At 38.2% G+C, this 18600-nt stretch overlaps 1 protein-coding gene across 1 annotated transcript in view; it reads right to left on the reverse strand.

Moving 5' to 3' along the window:
* The window catches only part of LOC124163594 (coiled-coil and C2 domain-containing protein 2A), a 150386-nt gene that overhangs the window by 3693 nt on the left and 128093 nt on the right, over nt 1–18600 (reverse strand). Inside the window, exons 24-30 of the mRNA XM_046540606.1 lie at nt 18319–18428; nt 17274–17495; nt 16202–16378; nt 15125–15307; nt 14814–15028; nt 12005–12143; nt 10154–10375 (exon numbers count right to left, since the gene is read on the reverse strand). Of these exons, the coding sequence (XP_046396562.1) occupies nt 10157–10375; nt 12005–12143; nt 14814–15028; nt 15125–15307; nt 16202–16378; nt 17274–17495; nt 18319–18428 (1265 nt within the window). The 3' untranslated portion in view covers nt 10154–10156. The remainder of the gene's footprint in view (nt 1–10153; nt 10376–12004; nt 12144–14813; nt 15029–15124; nt 15308–16201; nt 16379–17273; nt 17496–18318; nt 18429–18600) is intronic.

Below are 18600 nucleotides of genomic sequence, written 5' to 3' on the forward strand. Positions count from 1 at the left end.
CTAGAGATGTGCGAATAGTATCCGCGAATACTCGAATACCTCGAATACTACAAAGTATTCGATATTCGAGGTTTCGAATAGTTATGCGAAAAGTACCGCCTCGAATACCTCGAATACTTTGAATTTCGCGTCATACACTGTCGCACGCACGTCGTTGGTAGTTGACTCGGAAAAATGTAGAGAACTGTAGTCATTTAGTGCTCGCAGCGCCGTTTTACGCAAGTTGACGAATTACATCAAATTCGTGGATTTTAGCGGAGAAAAGAGCTCGACGAGGGGAACCGAAAATGGTCGGGTGAAAAAATCCGAAAATCCCCGATTCCCCCTACCAGGAGAACCTCAGTGCCGTGGGATAGCAACCTTAGGGCATTTCCCACGATCCGCTATCCCCCTCCATTCAGCACTCGCCTCACCCACACTGACGCTTTCCTCTTCTCCGAAATCAAACAAAAGGTCCCAGCTCGCGCAGGGATCGCATTATGAAGACCCCTGCTTCGAAAAAAATATCGAGTTACGAGAACAATTAAAACGTGTTTCACGCCCTCCCCCCTTTTCTCACCCACTGACCTTTTTCTGGCTACCTGCTTCGAAGTTTCCCATTTCTGGAAGTCAACTGCTGCGTGAGTACCGTGGGATACTTACATTAGCGCATTTCCCAAGATCGGGTATCCCTCTCCATTCAGCACTAGCCCCCCCTCTGAGGCTTTCCTCTTCTTCGAAATAAAAAAAAGGTCATAGCTCGCTTAGGGATCATATTACGAAGACCTTAGCTTCGAAAAAATACCAAGTTACACGAGAACAATAGAAACGTGTTTCGGGCCATCCCTTTTCTCCCCCACTGACCTTTTTTCCCTTACCAGCTTCGAAGTTTCCCATTTCTGTGGAGGTCAACCGCTGCATGAGTCATTTATTAGCACAAAAGGTGTCTAAGAATGACTTTCGTCAATTGATGTTACACCTTTATTGAATTGAAATATTAGTAATGTGCGCGTAATTTCAAAAGGAATAAGTCCAAACACGACGTATTTCTGAGTTTATTTAAGCATTTTACGCAAAGAAATAAATGTCAAAATACGGCGGAGACTTAGCATTCTGGCGAAACTCGATATGAGCAGCAGAGCTTCTGGGAAGTTGATGCGGTATTTTTTTCCGAAAACTTATATCAAGTTACAATTTATGAGTGGTGCTATAAATCTTTACTGTAACAGTCCCAGACAAAGGGATATTTTCTCAGAATATTTGGTTTCTCCCTGACAGCAATTCCAATTCATCTTCTTATATCGTGAGAACTCCCAAAGATGGACTGAAAATAATTGAAGAAAATCTGGTGGAGAAGAGCTTGTATTTTACAAAATGCCTCAGATTGTCAGCTAGCACTTGGCAGCAGGAGTGGGGGTAAAGCGATGTTAGTTGAATTAATTATATGCCCAATTGTTTCCATAAAATTAAAATATTCATTAATCAGCTAAATTCCTGTTCCAATCATTTAAAGGAAATCAAAATTACTCCCCAAAATCTTGTGTTGCCTGCTGCATAGGCAACCGAGTCAAACATTCCAGCATTCATCATAGTATTCGAGGTATTCGAAATTCGAGGTATTCGAATATTCGAGCAATGATTTAATATTCGAATTCGATATTCGAATTCGAGAAATATGCTATTCGACCCATCTCTAATAATAGCATCAGTGAATGCAACCCATAAGGGTGGAAAGAGTTCCGATTCTCTCTTCGAATGTGCCATCGCAGGCGATTCTTGTCCTACTCATGAACCGTTTTGTTTGAAAGCTCTCGCAGAGGTTACGTAGGAGAATTTCAGCTGTGGAAAATAAAAAAGGCAAAATACGATTGGCACATAGTGTCACTCTTCCCAAGATATTGAACGATCATCGGGGAAATCTCAGCGTCAGGAATTTGAAAATGCATTTGGATCCGAAAATATCCGATCCGAAAGATCCGGCTCCGAAAATCGAGGATCCGAAAAAATCCTGGATCCGTCCATCCCTAATTATTATGTTTTCACAAAACTCTTGATTTTATACGATTTGTAAAATAGTAGGCTTACATGGACTGACTCAGCTAGAGCTGGTGTGTTAGATTCAATCCCAGGTTGTTAGGTCAATAACGATGGCATCTTTCAGAGACATTCCTTTTTCCCAACTTCTGTTCGAATTGAGCTGGAAGACTAAGCCTGAATTAAAATGATTAGATTTGGCAGAGGAAATTGGAATATTTCCAATACTTATCATTGTTACCAAACACTTGTGGAAGAGAATTTGAAAGCTTGGCTGTTACATTCTTTGATTTAGCTCACTTAGATTTATACAGTCCTCAATTTGGTCCCTCTGGGTAAAGTAAAAGGTTCATATTGAATTTATATTGTTAAGTTTGAAAATTTGTTAATGGTTAGTATGCTAAAGTTCAGCAGAATGCTCTCTATGTTGGCATGCACTTCATCTTGGGGTTAAAATAATCACCAGCTGCATGAATTGTTTTAAGAGCTTAATGCAGTACATGGGTCACCTTGTCTACCTGCTTAGCATGAATATTCATGTGGGAACTAAAAATTTCAGCCTATGAACTGACTTCTAGTCCTTTATACATAATTGTTATATAAAACTCCAGAGCCGAATTAACCCTAAGGCAAAATAAGGTTGGGGCGTCGCAGTCCAAAGGGCACCTTCTGTTAGGCAACTGGAAATGATCTGTACTGGAGGTGCCTCGAAGGGCACCGCCGTGAGAATGCTTATTATGTGGGTTCCATCTGCCTGCTGGTGCCCTCTTTGCCTCTCTTTAAATATTGTTGGTATAAAGTGTTTTAGTGGCATAAAATTTAAACTGTTTCATGTAGTTTTACTCCAAGCTGTTTTTTTTTAATTGAACTGTCTATGTTTTCCCTGCGTAAAAATTCAAGCATAAACTTATGCTGTCAGCCAAATATCTGTTTATTCCTTTTTTCTGAACCTTACCTCATGCTAGTGGCTATGCCTTATCATAAAATTCAGGGAGGGATGGGGGCTCAATGGGGAGGTGCCTATAGCGTAACTTTGGGTTAATCCGGCCCTGTAAAAATCATGTACATATTTTGTTTAAATCTGTCATGTTTGTTATTTAACAAAAAGTCAGTGCTGTCCTCATAGGCTCCTTAAATGCCCATATCTATCAATGCAAAATTTCTCTATATTTATCTTCCATGTTTGATAGGACCTGATATGACAATTGCGGAAAGAAATGGCTTCATATTTAGTGTTGTCAATGTTTTATAGCGTGTAATCCTAATTTATAGAGGTGTTGATAGTTACCAGTCATATTGTGCGTCAGCTTCATAATTAGTATCCTACTGATTCAATTGTTAGTGCAAACCATTCATCACTTGTGCACCAATGTTTTCCTTTCCATTTCAGTACTATGATGTATGCTGCACATGTCTTGTATTTTTGGTGGTGCTAGTCAAGTCAATTTGAAAACATACCAAAAAGGAAAAGGCAGCTCTAATTCCAGTGAGGAAAAATCATCTGTCTTGACCTTGACTCATACTAGGTTCCCTTGATAATATTTCCACATAATTGCCCGGGTGAATCCATTGGTGTTAACTTTTGGCTAGTATGAAGTTCCCTCTTAAAAAAAATAATACGTATTCAAGATTTCTGTTTTACAGTGAACTGGAAAGATTAGTAGATCATTTATATCAATATGACATTGAGACGTGTACAATGAGATATAAGGGACAAAAGAGAAACTGAAATAAGTAAATTATAACATAGTTACGTATTTATTTGTAAATTTCCTGCTTTGTATTCATTGTCCATTGATGTGTTAGACAGGTAGAAGCCATTTTCCTCGCAGAATTTTAGTGCCACATTGGCTTCAAGTTATTATCTTAGTTCCAGATCGATATTTTGCACTTGAAAGGAATATTCTTCTCATGCTGAATGCCCTCCATAATAGTGATACTGTTTATAGATAGATCTGTAATGGATTGAGTCGAATGCTGTTTGGTGTTACTATGCTTCCTGTTTGGTAACCATGATTGGAGTCTTCATAAAGCTCTACCAGAGTATTTCTAAATACCTTTCTAGATACGTTTTAGGGAATAATCCTCCTCCAAAGCTGCCCTATAGTGATTGTCTTAGTCCTCATTGAACTTGTAACATCTTATTTATCTCTAAAACCTTTTACCCTAAGTCTCTCAAGCCTTCATCTATATGTACTATGGCTTTACATATTTATTTGTCGATAACATTGCTACTAAGGCAGTTAAATTATAAATCACTTATCTCTGCATCCAAGTATTTTAAACGGTCATGCAAACTTGATGTCTATTGTTGGTATTCTGTCTCTGTAGACAATTTAATTGCCTTGTAGGTTGAATTTCACTTTAATGATCAAATGAAATGAAAAGATACTTCTTGCTAAACCCTATTACTGTTGCGTTAATTGTGGTTGGCAGACATTTTGGTTGGTAGTTTTACCTGCGTACTAAAATGTAAAACTGTTGATTTTAATGACTTTGAAGTTTCCTCCATACCTACTAGAATAATTTCTCAAAATCCAGCTTCTAAATGTACTTTTAATCATAGAAAAATCAACGTTAGCTTGTAAAGTATTTTGGTATCTATTTATATATTTCAAATCTGCCCAATGCAAAACTCAAGAAACCAGCCAAAGAGGTCTTTAATAAAAGTGCTATCTTGCATTTGCTGGCTGTGAAAGGGTTACATAAATGGCAATGGTTCCCTCATGAACCTTTCATGCTACATAATTTGCTTGTTAAAACTAATATCTTTTCAGAATTATGATATTGAGCGTGAAATCTTTTGGTTAATTGGTTTGAAATTCTTCTTGAGAAGTGTTTCTGAAAATTCTCTTCTGATTATAAAATGCTTGTTGTTAAACTCTGTTCATTTTATCTTAGAGGGTGAGCTGGTGTAGCTAAAGTTTGAGGTGAAAAGGGGAAGGAAAGTTTTTCGACCTGTGACTTTCCCTTTTCGAATCAGCAGACAGCAGGCGTGGCCAGGAGCTTCGAAAAATTCAGTCGCTCTCGGACCACCGCTGTGTCAACATCGTGAATCTGCTTGTGGAGCAGTGTTGCCAAAACTCATGCGTTCTCCATGTTTGTCTTAACCCTTTTACTGCCATCGGGCGGATATATCGGCCGTTGCTGGTTGAGCAAAAACTGCCAGGGGCTGATTTATTTGACTTTTTTTGTGATTGTGACTTTTTCAACGGCTGTAGTTTAAGTAAACCCCCATAAATTATCTATGGTTATGAGATATTAATGTATCTTAAGTATTGGGAAAAAATCTAGATGCATTGAATAAAATTAGGTAGCTGAAAAATTTTAAAATCTGAAATGTTGCCCGTTCCAGAAAATAGCTTTGGCAGTCTTCGCACATCCCACCCAAAATGGGCTGGCAGTGAAAGGGTTAAAGCATGCCTTTCACCAATGATCCCACATTCAGCATGGTAGCTGATAATGCCATTGGCTTCTGTGCAAGGATCATCCTCAACATCCTCTAAATGAATCATCTTCTAGGCAGTGGAATAGTCGGGAATTTTGTTTTGGTGGGGGTCCAAAACAAGGGGGGGAAATTTTTTAAATACAGGGTACTAAGTGGAGGTTTAAAAACCAATTGAAACACTTTTAATAAGCGAAAAAACTTCATTTTTCAAAGAAATCTTATGGAAATTCATGATTTTCAATTTTTTTTCCTTTTGAGAAGCAAAGTAATGGTGTTTTTATATTTGGGGGGTAGGTCCAGATCCCCCAGACCTCCCACTTCGCTACGTCACTGCTTCTAGGTATATTGTCTCAGTACCAGGTGCAAAATACCTGTGGCCACCCAAGACTCACACATTTTCAGTGACAGACTAGGGCAACTATATACATTTGGCAACACCAAGTTCGCTCCTACTCTTTCTCTCCGTACTTCTCCTCACCCCTCAGGGGGAAGCCCTCCGAGAGCATATGGCTCTCGCGAAAGCTCACCATCAAACATAAAGTGAACAGATTATAGTTTTACTTAATTTTCTGCATATGTTTCCTCATCTCATAACGAACGAAATGAGTGGGAGCAGAATGTATGCATTTTCAGCCAGTAAAATCTTTATCCTAGTAGTAAGTGATAAATGATGAATAATAAGGACCCCTCTGAATATTTGCAACAATATTTTGCATAAATAATTGTGTCAGTAAGGTTGATAACCAAGGTTATGGCTCAAGTATGGAAAATATGATACATTTGTGCTCAGCTACCTCATTATTTTGTAAAATATATGAATGCTTCACAAACAGCATTTCCTTTTTATCATGCAACCCTAACAATCACCTTGATTTACTGTTAAAATATATGACTATTGGTATTATGTAATGACTGATATCATGCTCATATTTTTGTGCTGTGTAATAGTTTTCTGTTACTAGATAATTTAGGTCTGCACCAAAAAATGTTACATTAAATCCTCTTGGCAATGAAGTTAAATTGGCTTGACTATGAAAATCATTTATCTACTTAAAGCTGTAATGAGGTTCTCTAAACCAGCCAAACTTATGGTGAAGATTATTATTTTTACTCTGAGTATGTACATGATAGCATTTCCTGAGTGATGGTGGGAAACTAAATTAATCATTGAATTAACCTGTACAGAAAGTACCTAATGTGGTATGAGGAATTTTCTGCCAGATAGGGAACACAACAGGATCTAAGTATCAGTGCTTGTAATTCAACCTAAGCTCCCTTCTCAGCCACATTACCCAGTTTTTTGTTCCTGATACTCTCAGTAAAATATGTACAACAGTGGTCTGTTGACTTCCCATGGATATCACGTCAGTTGCAGAATGAGAATAGATCTTGTGGTCTTTAATGACTCAGCTATGCTCCATTAGTATCATCGTGTATTTAAGATTTCATGCTTTCCTGGGGAATGCTTAGGATATTCTGTTAAAAAAATTACCCGTCAGTTCTGCAGTTGAAATTTCCAATGTTTCAATGATGTAGTGTGCCATCATCTTTTTGGTTAACAATGAACATGGTGACTGACTGAGTCATTGCACATGATTATGGTTTCAACCACAGACCTTGGTAGGGAGACCCAAGGACATATCCTACTTAATAGTAAGCCAATGTTCAGATAGGTGGTCATCAAATTTACATCAGAGAAGACTGGAATGGAAGTGGCAAATAACACAGGCAAATAACAAAATGGCAAATAACAAAATGGCTTCTACCATCAAAGTATATTTAAATTTTGAAGCATAATTAATAACTTTATGTTCTACCATGCGGAAAGTCTTCCAGTTGAAGAAAAAGAAATAGAATTTTCACTATGAATGTGAAAATGCATGAAGTCCTTTTCCAATTTCTCATATGGATGGAAAAATTCCATTACGAATTGTGTATATAGCTGTATTGTGTATACATGTACAAAAAAGTTGATCCTTTGGATAATAGGAAGAAAAATGTTTCCTAATTAGCATTTGCCTGGAATTTTTCTCCATGATAACATGAAGGGATAAATTAATGAAGAAAACTTATGGTTCCTGCAGAATTGGTCACTCCCTCACATCTGAACTTACTTTTTTCATAGTCTTTATAATTATTAAACAGTCATGTTGTATTTTAATACACATGCACTCTTACTCTTTTTTAACCTTGAACTCATCTTTACCCTTTCAACGTATGGAACTGTTTGATTTTGTTGGGAGAATTTGTAGCCACACGATGTTTGGAATATTCATTTTTGTCAATAAAAGAGCATGCAATACACAAATTAATATTAGCCGGAGAATACCTACAGCTCAGTATAAGAAATGTAACCACTGTGATGATAAAAATATGGATAAAATCGAAAACTCAAAACATGACTGTTTACTATCAGTCATTAAAATTCAATTATGACATGGATTCTCATGCAACGTAATTTTGAGTTTAAATGAAAAATTTATTCCCACAAACAGCTACAGATTTTCTGTTTTGAGCTCTCAAGTTGCTCTGCATATGCTTCAAGGGAATGGACTAGATTTTCATCCTAGATATTTTCTGTACCTATTAGAACAGTATATTGCTGATCTTTTATTTTCTACAAGGAAATGCTGATTGTGAATTATTTGTCATGTGCGGTACACCTAAATGGTGATCATTGTATGTTTGCTGTGTGTAAATGCTTATTTTATCTTGTCATCCCTTTTATTAAAATTTGTTGTCTTTTTATGTATTGAATCTGTGACCATGTGCTCTACTTAAATTCCTGATTCCATTAATTTACACCTTCAAAAAAGTATTATAAACTTGAGCAAATACCATTAGTTTGTGAAAGTTGGTTTTATCTGTATTAATTGATTATTGTGTGAGCATTTTGTTTGCAAATGTTTAATATTTGGCAGGTATTATCGCTGCTTGAATGGCGGAGTTAAATTTCTTATCACATTCCATTACTGTTGTTGCACCTATAAACCAAATAATCAGCAAACAAAGAAGATAGGGAATGTTTGTGATGTATTTATCCATGGTTAATAATTTGCACTTTTTCCAATTTTATAGATACACTCATTTCATAGCAATGTTTATGCCGCAATTGTGACTGGTCAATTAAAGTTATAATGAAAAATCCTCTTTGTGTAATGTGTATTCTAATTCATTAGTAAAAAATGCTTCCTAAAAAACTTAAGTATACAAACCACTCCAATGCGTTTGAATTTAATCCTTCATGTGACAGATATATTTTTCACCCTATTTAAGTAGGTGTGAAATCATAATCAGTTGCTTCCTTCAGGCATATACCTTCTATAGCTACATACTTGTACATTAGATTGTAAATGTTAGTGATTCAGGGGGGAAGGGTTTACGGGGTTCAGTGGCTCAATTCCCCCTTACTGTTAGGGTGATATGGCATTACATAGTAAGAGCACACACTCTTAAATGTTTCAATGAATGAACCCCTGAAAAATATTTTCTTGCTGAGGCCTTATCTAGTCTTATAAAATATGTAACTTTCTACAGGAGACTGATAACCAGTTAACTTATTACATATTTGCTTACAACTGATTGTGTATGGGTTGAGAGTATACTTTTGTTTTGGACACTGATGACTTTCTTTGGTATTTTACTACTTGGTTGAAATTTTTAAGTGCAGTTACATTCTTTACATGCGAATGCTCCTTCTATTATGTACCTGCTTCAAATACGCACACTCACAGGAAGTTCGTAACTATGTATTTTAAAGAAGTGGTATTCCCATGAAAAGTTAAATGGCTGAATTATGTATATGGTTTCCAGAGAGAAACTATGGCACTTAGAAACATTTGAAAATTCCCTGTGGTTAAGAACAGGTAGTATAAGATAAACATGTGATGCCCCATCAAAGTTAAATGGCTTAATTGTACAGTAAAACCTTTATACAACGAATTTGTTGGGACCCGAAAAACAATGACTTGGCTGTAGGGGGTAACATTGTATGAAGGTGATACATATGAGGATCTTCTATCAAACCATTTCGATTTGTGAACCACCTCAGCAGTTTAGAAAGGAGCAATGACTTGCTAAGCGCTCCTGTTCAAAGTGGAATACATAATAGACTGAACAAAGCAATAGACAGAGCCACGCAGATCAGAGCAATAGATGGAGCTGTGCGAAGTGGAGCTTTGGCTTCCCTAGCATGTTTCTTATGGTGAAAATCATCAGAGTTGACTGTTGCCTTCACTAAGCCAGAGCATCAAGTTTCTTGCGTACCCATTGTTTTGTACCCATCCTTCGAAGCTCGGAGCAGAACGGCTAAGATGCGGTACCCTCCGCTGTGGTTCTGCTTCCTGCTCATTATGGAAAGAATTACTTGTAAATGCAAAGTACTATGTTTTTTCTCAATAATTCGTCGTAGAGGGACACTGTATGTTTTGGGCCCAAGCTAAGACTTCGTTGTAGAGAGTTTTCATAATTGGAGAAGTTCATTCCAATTTTTTGCGTGCATTGTCCATTCGACGGGTTCAGGATTGGGCCAATGACTTCAAAATAGGAAGGTTTCCTTAAAACTTTTGCTGTATTGGGGTTTGTTGGATAGAAGTTTTACTGTATGTAGTTGCCAGAGAGGTTTTCTGGTATTTCAAAGCATTTTAAAAATCCCTGTGGTTAGAAAAAGGTAGTACAAGGTAAGACACTTACCTTTCAATCTAAATGAGATCTTCTGCTGACAAGAGAGGCGACATAGACCCAAAGGGACAACACTGATGAGCTCTCTCCTTTAATCCCAGAGTATGGGTGGAGGTAAACGGCCAAGGCAAACTCAACCCCTGGCTCATTGATGGAGTACACTCCCGTTGTCCTCAAAGCTTCCCTTGCACTTGCCATTCCATCATATGGAACATTGATTGGGAAACCACAAACCTATGAGAAAATAAATTTTATCAAAGTAATTAAGTAAAATTTCAATAAATTTTAATGAGGAGATAACACAGATCAAATGATTCATTCCTATTTTAGGTATCACATATATGTCCCCAAGGGTGGATCCAGGAGTTTCTTCTGGGGGGACACAGGGGTCAGACAGGCAAACAGTATTCTCATATTTGGGATTTAAAACAAAAACCCTTATTTCAAATATTTTAAGTTTGTAAACCTAGTGAATAAACTCAGATGTTAAAAAAATACTTGTAACACAAAACTTCTCTGCTAGCAATTACTATAGGGAATTTCAGCATCATGGTCCATTATGTACGTAGATATAGTACAATAGGGTAGTTTCCTTCATCAAAGAAAACGAAAGGAATTGATTACGATTCCTTACCCAACATTAGTGTATTCATAATATACATATAATTTGGTTTTTGAAACAACGGTTTAGACGAATGGCAATGGTCAAATTTTATCCTCATTTAAAAAAGGCCTGATTGGCGCCCATGCGATTCCACTCCACGTGACGTCACAGGGACCTAGTTTCTACACGAGAGGATAGGAGTTATACATCGTCTGAGGTTACCAATGCATGCATGAAGCACAGAGCTCAGGGAAACATGTCTCAATAATCACCTATTAAAACTGGCTAAGGTCGGAAAGTTTTCTTCGTTTGATAAGGTATTAATAAACCTTTTTTAAGCCAAGCGCTACCAGCCAGGAAGGTACTCAGCTACCCGCTAGCATCCTGCGTCCTATCAGCGCTCAGAGCCTCGATCAAGGTCACCTCACAAGGCGGGAGGGGGAACCAGAAATGCGTCGCACGGACTTTTTCCCATTATTCCTACTTACGCGTCGCGTTTTCGCGCGCTTGAAAATTTTCACTTTTCATTTAATCGCGAAAAATAGATATCGTCATTTAAAAATCTAAAAGTGAGAAATACGTACTCCAGGAGTAATAATCTTTCGATTTAGGCAATAAAAGCCTCGCCCCTAGGTCACCTCACTTGCGGCAGCGGGAACCAGAACGACATCACACAGAGTTTTCTCAGCATTCATACTTAGCCGTCGCGTTTTCGTGCTCTTGAAAATTTTCACTTTTCATATTATCGTGAAAAATAGATATCGTCATTTAAAAATCTAAAAGCGTGAAATACGTACTCCAGGAGTAATAATCTTTCGATTTAGGCAATAAAAAATAATAGGAAACCACCCTATTGACTATTATTTGGTAGTGATAGTCACGCCCCATAGTGAAAAGAATGGATCCTTCCCATGTAAATGAATGACAACTGAGAAACACACAACCGTTTAGACTAGTTAGAATGGGATATAAATTATTTTTAATTCCTAGAACTGGATCCATTTATCCATCCCATGAACTTTGGATGGGTGTGATTGAATTACTAATATCATGGGTTTTTCTCTCATGAGTCAAGTGTTTTATTAGTGTAAACTAGATTCTTGATTAACAAAATTTTGATGGTTATTTTCTCAAAAATGGAGAATCTATGTAAATTTCATGAGGCCTGAGGCCATGAAACCAAGAGCAAGTAAGAAATGAATTGTGTGGTGAACACCAAAGGACTAAAAAATATCCTAAATAGACTTTGTCAAACTCACCTTATGAGAAGACATGAGACTCTTCAATTCCCAAAGGTGGTTTTCATCCACAGAGTGATCACTTGAACCAACAATAGGATGCTCCAAACGGGGAAGTAGCTTCCTTAATAAGGATGACCCATGTCTGTTCCAAACAGTCCTTGCAATTGGAAAGACCAAAAAGTTAGGAATATGGTAAAAGGAAGCACAGTTTTTTCTTTGTGCAGAGGCTTTATTCTCCACATTACCAAAGACTTGTATTTGTTACTTGGAAAGGATTACCACAAGCATGGATGGTGGCATTGCCAGGAATTTCGTTTGGAGGGTCCAAAACCATGGTTACTGGGTAAATATAGGCTGCCAATATCGGCTAAAAAATGCAAAATGTTACATTTGGATATTGGCCCTATATTGGCAGCCAATATAGGGTCAATAGGGCAGGGGGGGGGGAGGCTGGTCCGGACCCTCCTCTGGCTACACCACTGAGCATGGACCATGAGGGAGATATATAACCAGTAGGAATTCCTAAAAGGATTCCCTGTTGGAAAGGAGTTGAGATGGCCAAATAAGGCAAGTAAAACTAGTAATGATGGCAAAAATGTCAAAATATCTTTCTCCAATCCATCTTCCACATCTGGAGAAAAATGTTATGTGAGTAATTTGGAGGAACGTTTGGCAAAATTGTGTTGAAATATTCAATTGGGAATGAAATTTTTACACTTCATTTAAAGCTGGATTGAATTTTATTTTCTTGTTCAAAATGGACAGAACACAATAAATGATGGAGCTGGTTGAAGGTCGTTGTCAAGGACTGGACCCTGTTAAGGGAGTTTCGATAATACATACATATACAAAACAGAGGAAATTATGTATGTCTGTGTGTTGAGAGAGAGAACCTTGTCAACAGACGTGATCTGCACTTAATTTCTTAACCTGATGCCATCAAAATCACAAAATATTCGAAGTCCTCATCTAAAAGAGGAATGAGTTTGGGGAAGCCTCAAAGGGGAAAATGTCGGGAGTTTGGTTTTACAGTTTAATTGACCTCCCAAATACAGAATAGTGGATGGCACCAAATGCAGGTAAACCATAGACCATCCCACGCAAGACTCCCCAAGTCTTTTGCATCCCCGTGCTTCGTCCAGCTTTCACGTCACTCCGTGCCCGCCTCAAGGACTTTTTATTGGTCAGCAATGTCTGCAGTCTTTTACCTGACCCCTGTAACTTCTCACGGAGTGAGATCCCATGAGTAAGGTGCCATGGTGTTTGAGGAGAGTCATACCTAAATGCAACTCTGCATCTGGCGATTTACATTTTTAGCTTCTGAGTTGGCTCATTTGGAGCCAACTCGGAAGCTTTCAAGAAGCTGACCGCTTCAAGAAAGCTAACAAAATGTAACTTAACATACAACATTAGAAGAAGTGTCTAAGACAAGATAATTTCTGGTGGTGAAATTAATTACAGATATAGGAGGACTTCGATAACAGAGGACTGGAAAAGTATAGGAGAAATAAAAAGAAGGATAGGAATTGCAAAAGAAGTTTTTAAGAAGAAAAGAGTGTTGTGTAACAAGGGACTGGACATAAAATTGAGGAAGAGATTGGTGAAGTGTTATGTGTGGAGTGTGTTTGTGTATGGATCTGAGACTTGGACGATGGGGAAGAGAGACAGGGACAGGATTGGGGCGTTTGAGACGTTGGTTTGGAGGAAGATGGAGGGAATATGGTGGACGGATCGAGTAAGGAATGAGCAAGTGTTGAATAGGATAGATGAGGAAAGAACATCGATGGATAAAATAAATAAAAGGAAGGGTAACTGTGTGGGAAATTTGATGAGAGGGAATGGCATTTTGAAGGTAGCCTTGGAGGGAATGGTGGAAGTAATCAGAAGAAGGGGAAGGAGAAGGTTAAAGTTGATTGATAGTTTGAAGATGGGAAAGTACAGAGACTTCAAATATACGGCTGGAGACAGGAGGGAGTGGGGTCGGTGCGGCGTTGACATGAGGGACCTACCGACAGGCAGAACACCAGATCGTGCGAAAGATCCACAGAGAAAAAATCATTCGCCTTGACCGGGATTCGAACCCGGATCCCCTGATTTCCGGTCGAGTGCTTTAGCTAGTTAAGCTATCGAGGCGTCATTATTCCCTGTGGATATTTTCGGACACTACCGGACAAGATGTTACTGGACTGCTGAGCATATGATCAAATCCTGAGCAATTGCGGGTGACACCCGTAAAAGTTATCACTGCGGCTAGTCCCGGTATACTTTAAACTAGAACACCAGATAATGATATTCCCTCTCATTCCCCTCCAGTCAACGTCTAAAATCGAAACTATTAGCAGCGGAATTTCATTTAATTTAGTTTTGTTCGTGGGAGTTCAGTTTCGTCCCGCATCAAAACTAAACTCCTTGGTTTTTTTAATTTCATGCGGAAACGAAATTAAACCTAGGCCTCGTATTTTCACTTCCCTCTGGGTAGCAACGAAAGATTTTTGTTTTGTTTCACTTGCCATCCCTGTTTTGAAGATTACCTACAGCTATGTATGTGGTGTCCTTAAGAAAACGAATTTAAGACCGAGGAAGAAGAAAAGACCATTTAGACTGGTCCTTTTGGTGTCGGACCTGCCAACAGGCAGAACACCAGATGACATAGGATGAGTTCTCAGGTTTTCCACTGGGTCCAAGATTTGATGTCTTTCACTTCAAGGCCATAATCTTCAGGGTGATCGATATATCAGAAGAAATCAACCCATAGACACAATGGGAAACCCGAGAATCATTCCTTCTATCAATTTGTGGGGAAAGTCTGTGATCCTTGGTAACTTACAGATTGTTTTTCCTCCAATGCATAACACAAGACTGCAAGTGATTCTCCAGCCTCTCTTCAAGCTGTTTTAAATACAGATCAGGGCTGTTCTCCAAGGTGTCCTCCTTGCCTTTTCGTTTGCCTCCTTTCCGTCGGTTGGCACGCAGCAAAGCAGCGGCACGAGATTCATAAGGTAAGGTTTCTGGCTGCACACTGCCGACCACTGAGGAGGGAGCCTTTAACGTCATAGAAAGTGATTTATATAGCTTTCATTGTCACAAAAGCTATGTTTCAATGCTATTCAATGGATGAACACATCTGTGGTGCAGTACCTGTATTTGTCCGTCTGCTCCAGAGTCAAATTTTGAGAACCATCGTGGGAGGTAGGAAAGAAGGCTTGAGAATAGACCACTTGAAGGAGCAGCTTGTGAGAAGGCAGGCCACCAGTCACGACGGACTTCAAAATTGAAGTTCATGTGCTGAGGTTGGTCATCTTGCTGAATATTTGCCCAAATCTATCAGCAAGGCAAAAATCATACACAAAATTATTGAAGTTACAATTTCAGAGCTCTGATAAATATATACTACCCACATGCTTTCATTAAGATCCTCATAATTGAGTGTAGCCTAGCCATTATGTTTTTCATTTCACAAGGTGACATCAGAAGTTGATGTCATAAATATTTTAAACTGGTAGGTAGCATGAGTTTATTCTTAAAATATTTGAATACCGAGATGAAATACATAATGGAGATACATTCAATACTCAATCACTCTTGCCATTTAGAAGAAAAAAATTATTTTCATTTCAAAAATACCTGGTGACCTTCACTGTTGTACCATAGTTACATTTATAATTTTCTTATTCCACACCATAGTTTCACCAGATATTTGTTTCCATAGAAAATATGTTTAAATCTATCAACTCTAACCCTTAATCTATCTAAGGAATCATTCATGGAGGCCTAGTGGGTAGAGTGTTGGGCTATAGATTGGAGAGTTCAAGGTTCAAAGCCTGGATGAACATTTCAGACACACCAAATACAAGTCCTTTAAGTGTTAGGTAGCCCCTAGGAAAGGGGCTGGCCCACAACCTTAATGTGTGACATATCACATGCCTATAGCTCAGTACGTGGTGAGCTTTACCCTCTCCATTCCAAATCAACTTTCACGTTGACTCATTGAGGAAGAGAATCAATCTTCAAAAGGAACTTTCATTAATTTCCAGCTCATGGCAGCAAAGAGGGAGCAACACTTCTAAAGTCAAGTGATTCATCTCCAGCTTGTTGATTGACATGTAACCTCATTAGAAAAAAATATGATGGCAGAACAAAGGTAAGTAAAAAAACAACAATTTACAAAGCACGGAAGATATATTTTTCTCTGTTCAAGACCGGATGTGCACTCACATTCTGATCATTTGTGAGCCACCATAGGTGCTGCAGGGGGCAGAAGGGATCTCTGACCTCAAAGCGCTGACCTCTGACTGGATCCCACACCCACCAATCAGAATCATACTCAGACTCAAAATCTTCACTCTCATCATCACCACTTGCTTGCTCCTCCCTCCAACCTTTCCTGCTGCCCTGTGATAGGAAAGTAAAATTAGAGGATGTTTTTACTGGATGGTTTGGGTCGAATGTTTCGTCAGTTAAAACCTGATAGAGTTCCTGGCATTGGTTTTCAGTTTGGTTCTTAGTCCTGATTCTTACTCAAGTGTTTCATTTGCCATTCAATAATTACCAATGGCTATTAATTAAAGCTACCAAAAATTACTAATCACCTATCTTATTAGTGACTGGATCCACAACATTACTCTTTTTTAAGTACGACATGTTCTCAAGAAAAGTTTTATAACTATGTTTTGTGTAACTTATTTCCACTCCAATTTTCTTTAGCTTCTGGTTCCCATAATGGTCAAAGCTCAAGAAATGGTAGACAAGAACCACAAAAATTATTGGATTGGAATTTTTGTACTAATTTGAGGGACCAGAGGACTAAAGAACTGAATCAATACAGTTTTTAAAAACTGGATTTTATTGTGTAGGTACATGAGTGCATTATAGTATCACAATAAATGGTAGATATTACAAGTAAGAAATTGAAGAGGCAAGCCACAGAGATATGAAAGTTTGATGATCATGCCAAAGCTGGTAAGCCAATTTCCATTCACTTACATGTGAATTTAAATTTAAGAACCAGCAACAGCATAATAAAGAAACTTCCCGATCTATGTATTCTGCTTTTGCCAACCATTTGTCAAACCATCAATAAGATTGATTGAAAAAAATGTTTGAATCACATTATTTACAGTAGAATTTGCAAAAAAATGTGAAAATGCTTGGCAGTTATAAATACTTAGTTTTTCACTCCCGTCTTTGACAAGTGCAGGCAAAAAATTTACTCGTATAATACCTATTTCACCGTCAGGCAGTGTATATTTGGCAGAACATTAAATCTGGGGAGAAAAAATTAACTTACTGATGTTCCTCTTCCATGATCAGGAGATTTTCCTCTAGTCTCAAAGCACTTTCTCTCATTGTAGCCCTTCCCGATTCCTTTGGTGAGCACAAATGCACAATTTGGTCCATCAGGAAGACCGGATCCCTGAGCTAACCATACCTCTAGGCCCAGGTGCATGAACAAGCATGTTAAGAGAATGGCGTGGTCCACACGACTTCCACATAGAAGCCTTAGCATTTGCTAGAAGACAAAGCGAAGGTTTTCTATCAGTACAAGAAATGAAGCTCACCTGCATGTACCTGTTTCAAGAAAATTAATATGTAGCCAGGGGTGCTGAGCTATAAAAAATATTGGGGGGCCCCAAGGGGGGTCTTGCCCCGGGAAATTTTATAAATACATAGTGAATTTTAAGGTTTTGAAAGCATTTGAAATGAACAACATTGGAACCCTGAAAACAAGACTCTCAATAACTGGACATTCTGGGGAAAATCGGCAAAACTGACACATTTTTTCCTCAACCCCATAACAGATTTTTGCGGGGGCTTGGGCCACTGCAGATGGAGTGGAATCGGAACCACTGTATGTAGCTGTTTATTTTAGAAACTATTTTTAATTCCATGCAAAATTCAGTGATGCAGAAAGTACTTGGTCATTATAAAGTATTTCTAAAATTATCAAGATTCACACACATAAAACTTCAATCAATCGTATGCTTTTTACAGGCAAGTAGCTAGAACTATGCTTCAAGGAGAGCTTCGGTGGCATGTGGTTTGCCTATGTAGATAATTTTTTTCCCAATTCCTATGCATTGGTAAAGCATGGATTTCATTAAATAAGCTATAAATCTCATTTGAATAATGATAAAATTTATATTCATCATCGTTTTTAAACTAAAACACCCGTAGTTATTATGGCTTGGTCTTCGTAGGCATTTGTTCCCAAAATGCAGCCTGAATTTAAATGAAATTTTAGTTTGGCTCAAATGATAGGCATGCCTCGTCCTTCAATTCCAGATTAGGTTTTTTGTTAAGAGGCAAATGAATACTCATACAGTAATACTCACTTCAGAGTTCAACCAAATATCTGTCAGCTGATGACCAGATGATAAGGGTATCATGGACACAAAGCGTGCCAGCCAATCTGCAGCAACTGCTCCGCTGCCTCTTTTGGAAGCTGTAATGCCATGAAGTAGTTGCATTCATCAAAATATACACTTGGAGTAGGTACTTCAAAGATTAATACTCATTCCAGGACTTGAGGCCAGAAACTTGTCATATTTGACAGCATATAAGAGACACCATAGAGTAAGTATATATCACCATAGAGTAAGTATATACACTTACTC

The sequence above is a fragment of the Ischnura elegans genome, chromosome 8, assembly GCF_921293095.1.
Source record: "Ischnura elegans chromosome 8, ioIscEleg1.1, whole genome shotgun sequence".
NCBI classification, from domain to species: Eukaryota; Metazoa; Arthropoda; class Insecta; order Odonata; family Coenagrionidae; genus Ischnura; species Ischnura elegans.